The sequence below is a fragment of the Schistocerca nitens genome, chromosome 2, assembly GCF_023898315.1.
Source record: "Schistocerca nitens isolate TAMUIC-IGC-003100 chromosome 2, iqSchNite1.1, whole genome shotgun sequence".
NCBI classification, from domain to species: Eukaryota; Metazoa; Arthropoda; class Insecta; order Orthoptera; family Acrididae; genus Schistocerca; species Schistocerca nitens.
The window spans coordinates 492,310,135-492,322,505 of NC_064615.1; the positions used below are offsets into that span (position 1 = coordinate 492,310,135).

General features: G+C 38.9%; 1 protein-coding gene across 1 annotated transcript; it reads left to right on the forward strand.

The window, feature by feature from the left end:
• The first annotated feature begins 1,167 nt into the window (after positions 1-1,167).
• Positions 1,168-10,311, forward strand: LOC126235119 (zinc finger MYM-type protein 1-like). The gene is made up of 6 exons (XM_049943853.1): positions 1,168-1,188; positions 3,385-3,732; positions 6,827-7,022; positions 7,089-8,502; positions 8,626-8,829; positions 10,083-10,311. The coding sequence occupies exons 1-6, from the start codon at positions 1,168-1,170 to the stop codon at positions 10,309-10,311; spliced, it is 2,412 nt and encodes an 803-aa protein (XP_049799810.1).
• Positions 10,312-12,371: the final 2,060 nt, after the last annotated feature.

Below are 12,371 nucleotides of genomic sequence, written 5' to 3' on the forward strand. Positions count from 1 at the left end.
CAACACTTAAATTACTAACCCCAAACAAAAACTTCAAAATCGCCGGACATCTGGGTCAAATCGTATTATTTTCCCGGGCACATACATTCTGTAAACTCGTTGTAGTGCTGGCAACGCCAGCGAGTGCGCGCTACCTACCGACCAGTAGTTATAAACTACACACGAGAGTTACAGGAATTTGTGGAAGCGCATTATAGTGACGTTCATGTTGAAACAAAGTACGCGTTTGTAGTAAGGAATATGAACGTAAATTAAGACTGTTTTAATACAGCTCAATCAGTAGTGGGCAAATGATATTTAAATTAGTCAGTTGTCTGGCGAGCGGGGCAATGTTGCGGTGTATACGATCGCCGATTGTTGGCGGCTTCTCATTATTTCAATAAAGAAGTAAGGAAAACACAGGGTGTTCCAAAACAATCTTTACAACTTTGATCATAGATATTTCAGAAACGTGTTAAAAGGTGATGTTTCATTTATATATACATAAATTTAAAGGGGAGCCTCTGATATTAAATTTTAAAAACCAACCAAAAATTGATATGATTACCGAAAAGACCGAAAGAGAAAGTAAATAAAATAGCTCAAACCCGGAAACTGAGTGTAAAATTCATATAACGGCTGCAACCGAGTGAAGAAACCGACTTCACGAAAAAACAATCGACTGACCAATCGATTGTTAAAAACAGTCAATTGTCCTTCCAATGCTTCCACGTGCTGTCAGCGAACACTTGTTTTCCGAGTACGATTATTGATATTACTGAAGTGTGTAACTGAGTAGTGTGATCGAATCATGTGTCACGAAGTGTTAATTTTTTCTGAAATAATAGTGTATTAGAGATTGGAGTGAGCGTTTATAGACGTTGCTGCAATGAATCGCAAGCTAATGGATTATTTTGGCAAACCTGAGCGTAGGGCCAAAAACTCTCGTAAGGAGAACTGGAACCATCACAGGCATGTGCATCTAGAGACTACAATTCCGACAACACAAAACAATTGGTAAGAGTCATATCTTCTTAATTTTAAATAACACTTCCTTCATGTTACTGAAATTTTTTACTAGTACTTATTAGTTTAATTATGTAGGATTAGCGCTATTGTGTTTAATCGATAGTTAATGATAAGAATACGACTGCTTGAAAACATAAAAAGTGAGGTCGATTTTTAAAGATGCCATTCGTCTATAAGGAGGTAAAATATTTTCTGCACAAACCAGCATTATTTAATTATTTTGTACTGAAAAATAACACTTTATTGTTGTATTTTTTTTACTAAAGCTGGCCATGAGTATTTTTGGTATTAATAATGTCGACAAAATTTGTAAGATCTGAGATGGTGGTTGTTTATTCTATGACTGAGGACACAACTGTGTATGCTGTAATGACATTTGTTTAATGTTGCAAACTTTTCAGAGATATACACGCTTTTACACAGTTTACAACATGACAATGTTAAGACAGTTGCGAAAATAATGCATCTTGTCCTCTGAAATTTAACTAATCCTAAACACAACAATATTAAATTTTAACTAGAAGTTTCTTTACAAAATTATTCTTACAATTACGTTATGATGTTGAACAGTACTACGATAAATCATCCAATTCCGTTTCAAAGTTCGGTTCTATTTAGGATGACAATCAAGTCTACGGAGGATGGTTAGTTTTGTGACAAGTTGAGCAAAAGATTACCCAAGGTCGCTCGAGTTTACAGTGGACACAAGCTGGTGAACCAACAAGTTTACGCCTCTGCACGCGGTATTTACCTTTGCTGTGATGAGCATCATATGCATGGCTGCTCTCTGCCTCTGAAATTCCTATAAAAGCTTATTTTCCCTATGTTTCTCGTTATGCGAGAAATTAAATACTCATCCCTAGTCTTGGAATATGGCAATATACACGCGCATGGCTGGAGCAGCGTGCATATTGTAATGCCCTGTCAGTCAGTTCTCTCAAGAACAATTAACTAATTGTCTGGTTCGTTTCTCCGCTGTTGGAGCTAAATCCTAGCTGGACGTCAGCCGCTGTGAACGCAGTGTTCACACAAATTTCTCCTCTGTGTCGTACAGAGCGTTATGCTCCCCGTTCTGCACTTGACGCCTGGTCAGAGAAGAGTCCTCAAAAATTTCCGTCTTGTCTTTCTCGTAGCCGAACTGTCTCCCCACCTGGGTTCTTTCATTCCCCGTGTCACGGCTTTTTTCGACCAATAGGGTCTGAGTCACCTGGTCGGTCGGTCTTTGACTCCCGCCTCGGGACGCGCCCTAAGTGCTTTCCGTGGTACCCCCTGTGGTGTGGCCCTCTCCTCTCCTCACAATTGCTTCCAAATCAAAACGTTGCCTCTTGCTGCTTGTCTCACCTTCTGCTCATAGACATGCATTACATGATCGGTGTGTTAATACCGTCGATTGAGTGTCATCCCTTTTGCATTACATACTTACAGGCAAATTTGCTCATTACCGCCAAATTAAGTTAGGTGTCATATTCACCTTCCCATTACGATATATAAAGCTCTTATGTAAGGTGCTAAATTGACATTCATTTATTCTGTCACTTTACAAATTATTCAAAGCCTTCTTTCTCAACAAGATCTACCAACTTTCAGTAATAGTCTATAAACATGTGAGAGCATTTCTGAAGTTTCTAAAAGCTTTTCAGACTACTAGGAGAAAGCTTATAGGCCTGCAGTAAATAATGTGCTGCGGAATCTTTCCTGGTTTTACTGTTATTAAGCTGACTGTGACCGACTGATGGCACAAGTCGGAACCAACCAACGACCTTCACTGACATAGATCGCTAATGTCGTGCTAAATTTTGAAGCCTTTCTGTAAGAACATTTCAAACAAAACTTCTAGGCAAAGGCCACTAAATTAAGAGGAACTTAGATTTTATGTATCTTTGGACTCATAAATACCGTTCACAGACCAGTTTCACAAACAAATAAGAGTTACAGTGTGTAAACTGTATGTTGACAGTCCTGAATTGGTAAAAGTCAGGTGATGACAGTCACTTGTTCCGGGCTGCTGGTAACATTAGGTAGCCGAAACACTGTCTGGAGAAGCCATTGTTGTCTGCTTTCTTACTCTTTACTGCTTCACTGTTCTGAGTCTTTTTTCCTTGTCATTACTGTACGGAATTGCTGGAGTTAGTACCTTCACTAAGCTTGTCAATACACAAAATCATTTCAATACTGTTTACCGAGGGCGCCCATACGAATGTTTGTAGGGGGAGGAAGCAAGACCGAGGGATATGATGTTAATGTTTTGGAAGACTAAGGGTGACTTTTTAGTGCTCATAATAAATTTAAGTTTTTATATGTGTAAATAACGCTATATACTTTTGTGATGAGCCACTTGTACGTAATACTGACATTTAAAGCATGTTTAATTCACAGGAAGAAAGATCAGAAAGGACTGAAACATATTATGACCCATATGACATAGGAAGAGCTGTTAAAGGCGCCTTACGTGATGATGAGAAGCTTAGGTTTTTAAAGAATATTTGGAAGCCTTCTGCCAACTTTTCTTTTCCTACTCAATTAGAAGGGAAGCAAAACCGAAGATTTAAGCATGAATGGATGAGCCAGTACAACTGGCTTTCATACAGTAAAATGTTACGTGGTGGATTTTGTACTCCATGTGTTCTGTTTTCTCCTTCAGGTGCCGGGATCGGCTCCCAGGTACTTATTACTGCTTTCGATTATTCTAAACAACTGAAACCTTTAACTGGCTTGGTAAAAAACGTAAATAACTTGGCATGTGTAATTTTTAAATGAAAACACTTCAGATACAAAAACATAATTATTCAAATAGTTTTCAGGCTTGCTTTCTCAGCAAAAATTTCTATGTTGCTAACATTCAGAGTGCTTGCAAGGTTTGGTGTTTGCGCTATTTTTTCTTTACTTAATTCTTTACCTACGGCATTTTTTTTTTTTTTTTTTGAGAAAGAAAACTGGCGTTCTACGGATCGGAGCGTGGAATGCCAGGTCCCTTAATCGGGCAGGTAGGTTAGAAAATTTGAAAAGGGAAATGGATAGGTTAAAGTTAGATATAGTGGGAATTAGTGAAGTTCGGTGGCAGGAGGAACAAGACTTCTGGTCAGGTGACTACAGGGTTATAAACACAAAGTCAAATAGGGGTAATGCAGGAGTAGGTTTAATAATGAATAGGAAAATAGGAACGCAGGTAAGCTACTACAGACAGCATAATGAACGCATTATTGTGGCCAAGATAGATACGAAGCCCATGCCTACTACAGTAGTACAAGTTTATATGCCAACTAGCTCTGCAGATGACGAAGAAATTGAAGAAATGTATGATGAAATAAAAAAAATTATTGAGATAGTGAAGGGAAACGAAAATTTAATAGTCATGGGTGACTGCAATTCGAGTGTAGGAAAAGGGAGAGAAGGAAACGTAGTAGGTGAATATGGATTGGGGCTAAGAAATGAAAGAGGAAGTCGCCTGGTGGAATTTTGCACAGAGCACAACTTAATCATAGCTAACACTTGGTTTAAGAATCATGAAAGAAAGTTGTATACATGGAAGAACCCTGGAGATACTAAAAGGTATGAGATAGATTATGTAATGGTAAGACAGAGATTTAGGAACCAGGTTTTAAATTGTAAGACATTTCCAGGGGCAGATGTGGACTCTGACCACAATCTATTGGTTATGACTGAAGAAACTGGAAAAAGGTGGGAATTTAAGGAGATGGGACCTGGATAAACTGAAAGAACCAGAGGTTGTACAGAGTTTCAGGGAGAGCATAAGGGAACAATTGACAGGAATGGGGGAAAGAAATACAGTAGAAGAAGAATGGGTAGCTTTGAGGGATGAAGTAGTGAAGGCAGCAGAGGATCAAGTAGGTAAAAAGACGAGGGCTAGTAGAAATCCTTGGGTAACAGAAGAAATATTGAATTTAATTGATGAAAGGAGAAAATATGAAAATGCAATAAATGAAGCAGGCAAAAAGGAATACAAACGTCTCAAAAATGAGATCGACAGGAAGTACAAAATGGCTAAGCAGGGATGGCTAGAGGACAAATGTAAGGATGTAGAGACTTATCTCACTAGGGGTAAGATAGATACTGCCTACAGGAAAATTAAAGAGACCTTTGGAGATAAGAGAACCACTTGTATGAATATCAAGAGCTTTGACGGAAACCCAGTTCTAAGCAAAGAAGGAAAAGCAGAAAGGTGGAACGAGTATATAGAGGGTCTATACAAGGGCGATGTACTTGAGGACAATATTATGGAAATGGAAGAGGATGTAGATGAAGATGAAATGGGAGATACGATACTGCGTGAAGAGTTTGACAGAGCACTGAAAGATCTGAGTCGAAACAAGGCCCCCGGAGTAGACAACATTCCATTGGAACTACTGACGGCCTTGGGAGAGCCAGTCCTGACAAAACTCTACCATCTGGTGAGCAAGATGTATGAGACAGGCGAAATACCCTCAGACTTCAAGAAGAATATAATAATTCCAATCCCAAAGAAATCAGGTGTTGACAGATGTGAGAATTACCGAACAATCAGTTTAATAAGCCACAGCTGCAAAATACTAACACGAATTCTTTACAGACGAATGGAAATACTAGTAGAAGCCGACCTTGGGGAAGATCAGTTTGGATTCCGTAGAAATACTGGAACACGTGAGGCAATACTGACCTTATGACTTATCTTAGAAGAAAGATTAAGGAAAGGCATACCTACGTTTCTAGCATTTGTAGACTTAGAGAAAGCTTTTGACAATGTTGATTGGAATACTCTCTTTCAAATTCTAAAGGTGGCAGGGGTAAAATACAGGGAGCGAAAGGCTATTTACAATTTGTACAGAAACCAGATGGCAGTTATAAGAGTCGATGGACATGAAAGGGAAGCAGTGGTTGGGAAGGGAGTAAGACAGGGTTGTAGCCTCTCCCCGATGTTATTAAATCTGTATATTGAGCAAGCAATAAAGGAAACAATAGAAAAATTCGGAGTAGGTATTAAAATCCATGGAGAAGAAATAAAAACTTTGAGGTTCGCCGATGACATTATAATTCTGTCAGAGACAGCAAAGGAATTGGAAGAGCAGTTGAACGGAATGGATGGTGTCTTGAAGGGAGGATATAAGATGAACATCAACAAAAGCAAAACGAGGATAATGGAATGTAGTCGAATTAAGTCGGATGATGTTGAGGGTATTAGATTAGGAAATGAGACAAAGTAGTAAAGGAGTTTTGCTATTTGGGGAGCAAAATAACTGATGATGGTCGAAGTAGAGAGGATATAAAATGTAGACTGGCAATGTCAAGGAAAGCGTTTCTGAAGAAGAGAAATTTGTTAACATCGAATATAGATTTAAGTGTCAGGAAGTCATTTCTGAAAGTATTTGTATGGAGTGTAGCCATGTATGGAAGTGAAACATGGACGGTAAATAGTTTGGACAAGAAGAGAATAGAAGCTTTCTAAATGTGGTGCTACAGAAGAATGCTGAAGATTAGATGGGTAGATCACATAACTAATGAGGAGGTACTGAACAGGATTGGGGAGAAGAGGAGTTTGTGGCACAACTTGACCAGAAGAAGGGATCGGTTGGTAGGACATATTCTGAGGCATCAAGGGATCACCAATTTAGTATTGGAGGGCAGCGTGGAGGGTAAAAATCGTAGAGGGAGACCAAGAGATGAATACACTAAGCAGATTCAGAAGGATGTAGGTTGCAGTAGGTACTGGGAGATGAAGAAGCTTGCACAGGATAGAGTAGCATGGAGAGCTGCATCAAACCAGTCTCAGGACTGAAGACCACAACAACAACAACAACAAGGCATTTTTAATTTATTTTTATAGGCGTTGAAAACACTGGTAAAAGAACCATTGGTCAAATACAAGAAGGCTACGGAAGATCTTCGTCATCATGAAAACACAAAATATCACAAATTTTCCATGGAGAAGGCCTTAGAGTTCACCAAGTGTATGGAATCAAGTAAAAAAAGTATTGCCGTTGTCCTCGATACCAAGAAATCTTCAGTTATTGAAGAAAACCGTTAACGCTTGAGGCCTTTTATAAAGACTATAGTCCTGTGTGCTAGAAATAACCTACCTTTACGAGGACATCGTGATCATGGTTTAATTCCTCAGCTAAAAGAAGAAAAAACTGATGATCTTCTAGAGGGAAAACATGGAGTGTTTGAGAGTCTTTTGGCTTTTCGTATGGATGCTGGAGATGAAGATTTAAAACATCATTTCAGTACATGTGGCCGAAACAGTTCCATGATAAGTAACACAGTCCAAAACGAAGTCATACATTGTATTGGTGACCCTATTCGCTCCTCAATATCGAGGGATGTGAAAAAGGCTAAATTTTTTAGCATTATATGTGATGAAACAACTGATGTCACCACTAAGGAACAGATGACATTTTGTGTTAGGTACATTGACATAGAGACCTTTGTTACCAAAGAAGACTTTCTGGGTTTTACTGAGCTTAAATCGGCTACTGGCACTTCGATTGCAGAAGCCATCGATGAAGAACTCAAGACACTGGGGCTGAGGTATCAATATCTTTGTGGACAGGGCTATGATGGCGGCTCAAACATGGCTGGGGGATTTAAAGGAGTTCAAGCTCTTATTTTAAGTAAACAACCGTTGGCTATTTATACCCACTGTTTTAGCCACTCTTTGAACTTGTGCATTTCTAAGTCTTGTGATACTCCAATAGTTAGAAATATGATGGGAATTGTAGGATCAGTTTCAGCATTCTTGTCTGCCTCTGCAAACGGAAAAAGTTCCCTAGAGGAAATTATATCACGACTATCGTTCACAGAGTCAAAGAAAACAAAGTTGAAGGCAATGTGTCCAACAATATGGGTGGACAGACACGATACCCTTATTACTTTCAAGGAGCTATTTGTCCCGGTCGTGACCTTGCTTGACGAACTTTCAAGTAGTCGTGAAACCAACGCAGAAACGGCTAGTAAAGCTTGTATGTTTAGTTCTGCTGTCCGAAGAGGAGACTTCGTAGTAGCGTTAGCAACTGCAGCATATTGCTTCTCTTTAACTGTAAGACTAAGCGAACAGCTCCAAAGTTCTAAAATGGATTTAACAACTGCCTTATATCATGTCAATGATGTGCTTGAGGTGTTCAACAATATAAGGACGGATTCGGAAATAGAATTCGGAAGTATTTTTAAAGCCGCTGTTAAACAGGCAGAAGATATTGGAAGTGTAATAGCAATGCCAAGAACTATTTCAACACAAACCAAAAGAGACAACGTTCCTGCTTCAAACGCCGAGGAATACTTCAGGCGAACAGTATTTTTACCTGTTGTGGATCGTTTTATTGCCGAGCTAGAAACAAGATTTCCCCAAGATTTTCGCACCATATTACCACTTGAAGGACTTATTCCTGCGCACTGTTTAAAATACAGTGAGGATGAAGTGATCCAGGCATCCGAGAAATATGAACAGTTTTTGGAGAGTTCTTCGCTTTTAATGAAAGGAGAACTGAAACTATGGAGGAAAAAGTGAGTTGATGGAAGTAAAAGACCTGAAACAGAAACTGAAGCATTAAAGAACTGTGACAAGCAGTTTTTCCCAAATGTATATGTTTTACTCCAAATATTTGGGACTATTCCTGTTACCACAAGCACTTCTGAAAGAAGCTTCTCTACTTTGAGACGAATAAAGACTTATTTGCGAAACATAGTGGGGCAGGTGAGACTAAATGGATTGGCTCTTGCAATTATCCATAAAGAAAGAGATATGGACATTGAAAATCTCATTGACATATTCAGTAAAAAGAAACAGAGGCGAATGAGCATGATAAATTGGGCAGAAGACGGAAATATACAGTGAATTTTGTTACAGATTTTTTTTTATATTCATGTCTAGTTCAAGTTTCTACATTCATGTCACCTTCAGTATCCAGAAAATTAATGAAAACTTATTTGTTGTAGGCCGACCTTTTTCATGGTTTATGTAATTTATAAAATCTCCCATGTGAAAATAAGTTTCTTTTACGTTGAACTCCAAAACAGTTACCAAAAACTACTTTAAGCACCACCAAATTTTACCAGTTTGTCGGTGGAGGACCCCAACTCTCCTTTTGTTAGGTGATATTCCACTCCCCCAATACCCCTCCCCCCCTCCCCCAATTAGCCCCTCCCCCCCTTGACCAACTTCTACAACCGCCCCTGCCTGGAATATTTTCCTAGGGGGATGCCATCAACTGTAAGCCATACAACACAGTAGCATGTAGCTGGGAAATATTCTCTTATCAGTTATTCGAATTAGTTTTTTAAACTATGACTTATTACAGTGATGATTCAGTAACTGTCGCACTTGTTGGCGCCTGCCTTATTTGGAATAGGGGTTACTACATTCCTCTTGACGTCTGAGTGTATTTCCCCTATCTCATGTACCTTTCTACAAGGTGAACTAAATTTTGTCATGATTGGTTCCGCCAGGGATCTCAATAACTCTGAGGTGATGTCATCTATTCTAGAGGACTTATTTCTGTGTCGGTCTTTCAGAACTCTGCCGAATTCTTCTCACAGTATCATATCTCCAGTTTTATATTCATTTACTTCCTCTTCTCATTGGTTAGTTGATTACATGTTCCATAGGTCATTTGAAAGATTCTTTTATCGCAATGATGTGCAACAAGTCAGTTCACAGAAAGGCTTAACAACTCACTGATTTTGAGTGTGAATACTTGCTGCTGCTCAGACCATAGCTTACAAGCAGTGCAGTTGTAGTGTGGTGGTGGTTGAGGGAATGCATGTACATGATGTGGTCGTGACAACACAGGAAAAGTGCCACCAGTGAAATAAGGGAGGGTCAATTTTGACAGCGGTACCGTCCAATAGCAGCAATGGCGAGTTGTAGCATAACACCGACAGTGCCTCCGCATTTCAATCCACAGTGTGAGGAAACTTTTTTTATAGAAAAAGATGGGTTTACAAAATGTTTAGTGTATCATAAGACATTGAGTACTTTCAGGAAGTTCAATTTAGAAAGGCACTACTTGTCTTACGACATTGAAGAATACAGAAACAGCAAAATGTAGGATGTGAACGTGTACTATACGTTTAAAAATTAAAAGGAAGCTCTCCAAAGAAGAAGTGTTTATGTCCACTGCATTTAGAACAGCTTCGCAAAGTGCTATTATCAAACATGGCAAACATGCATCTCAGACAGGTTATGCCAGCTTGCAAAATATTTGTAACGAGTTTGTTCCAAATTACTTAGCGCTCTATGAAATTGTACATTTCATAGCCACACAGCACTTTGTAATATTCTTAGCAGCATTGAACAAAGTACAGAAGATGTAGGTTTGTCACGGAATTTATTGGCTCATGCGTCTAGAGACGAACATCAATCACATTGGGAAATAAACAAGGATTCGTTGCGCAACTGAATTGGAAAATGAAAAGCTTCCAGCATTGATCTGCAGCTTCTGGTAACTGATCCGCTTTGCAACAGAGAATATGAAGACGTTCAAGATTCCTCCATACATTTCCCTCAGAATCGATTTCGTCGTTTACAAAAGTCCCCACATGACTCCCCACTCTTAAGCCTGTCTCACATGGAGTAAAGCCGGACTCACACATACAACTAATGTGGCGTCATAGCTTGTGGCTTTCTGAAATGGCATCACGAGCTACCGTTCACACAGGATGCCACAAACTCTACGTAGTTTCACGGCTTTCAATATGGCGTCGATTGAAATCATATGGGCGGGTGTGAATGTCATAGCGCAGCTGTGACAAGAGTTGAATACAAATAAGATGAAACCTAAATGTTGGATCCTAAAACATATTTTGCTCGGGGATAAATGAGGGATCATAAACACATTTATAAAAGAAATAACACTCAGAGAGGAAAATGGTGTCTGAAATGACAAACTAACCAACAGCTGGCATGTTAATATCATCACACCACTCTTCCGAGATTTTAGGATCTTACTGTATTCATTGACATAGGCTTTTTGAATAACTAATTTCAAGTTTAATAGCTGCCATATCACACTTGGGAGATATTTTCAGCATATAATCCACAACTTATACAATGCTTGGTCTCATACATCACAGACTTTGTTCAACTAACATTTTTGGTTACATATATTAAGTTTATTTATTTATTCATCCAAAAACCCTTTAAGATTCTGGGATATGTCATTGGTTTGCACACATACAGACACACATACACACACACACACACACACACACACACACACACACACATACTGCAGAAAATCGAACATAGGTTGCTATTCTTATCATTCCAGAAGCTATGGAAGTGTACCTGCTGACCACTGTTTTCACTTATTTTTGTAATAAAATGGAAACATACTGAAATCTGATGGGGCACAGAAGCAGTTACTCTATGATAATTGCGACAGAATGCTCTTGTCTCGAAATACTGCCACCAGGGAGCAGTGGTAAAAGGAAAGTGGAGCAACAAAGTACAACCAATTTGAACTTTTTGTGGCATGACAAAAGCTGTTTCACTAAAGTAGCGCCACTAAACCGGAAGTTCACACATGCAACTGCAGTATGCCACTATAATTTTGTTGTGTGTGTGAACCTGTCTTAAGATTCGCTGCAATCTTACTTGCAGCCTCATGGGACAGCTCCCTGCCCCATGTTTCCCGTGATAGGTACGATGCTATTTTTATTTGTAAGGCTTAGTCGGATTCCCCGCATTCGACTCGGCCACCTGCACTGGCAAATCAGGAGTCCTATCTGGCGACTAACGTAACAGCCTACAGGCAGAAACTCTGAGACAACGCCAATAACCTTCGAGACCACACAGAACTTCGCATGCCCACCAGACAACCAGCATATTTCTCAAACGATTGTAATGAACATATTCGGCAAAAATTTGGTTCTCGCTCATCTTATAGCTTCATTCACCAGCTTCATGATGAACTGAATATCGTTTTGCTAATCGTCATGTTTATTGTGATATTTTAGGATTAATTAAAGTATTGCATGAATTTCGTAAAGTTTGTGTGAAAAATTTTGCAAATTTAAAAGTTTTCATATTTCTCATATCATTGAAATAGAGAAGTGAATTCTTTCGTCAGTGTCAATCCGCATCATTCATTACTAAAAACACGCTGGTGTATAGGATTCCATTAAAAATTCAACAGAAATATCGATCTATTATCCCCATACTTATCATCTCCTTTATTTTTCTTCAGAGACGTTATGAGAGGCGATCGTGTCACTAACATTTTAATCCAGTTGAAATTGTGACAAAATCATAAAACAGCAACTTACAGAAAGACATGTCAATAGCTTTATGAAAATGCCCATTATCGATAAAAAATTAAAGTAAATCTTCCTCACATGTTTTGTTTCAAACCCACATAATCCAGGCAAATTAG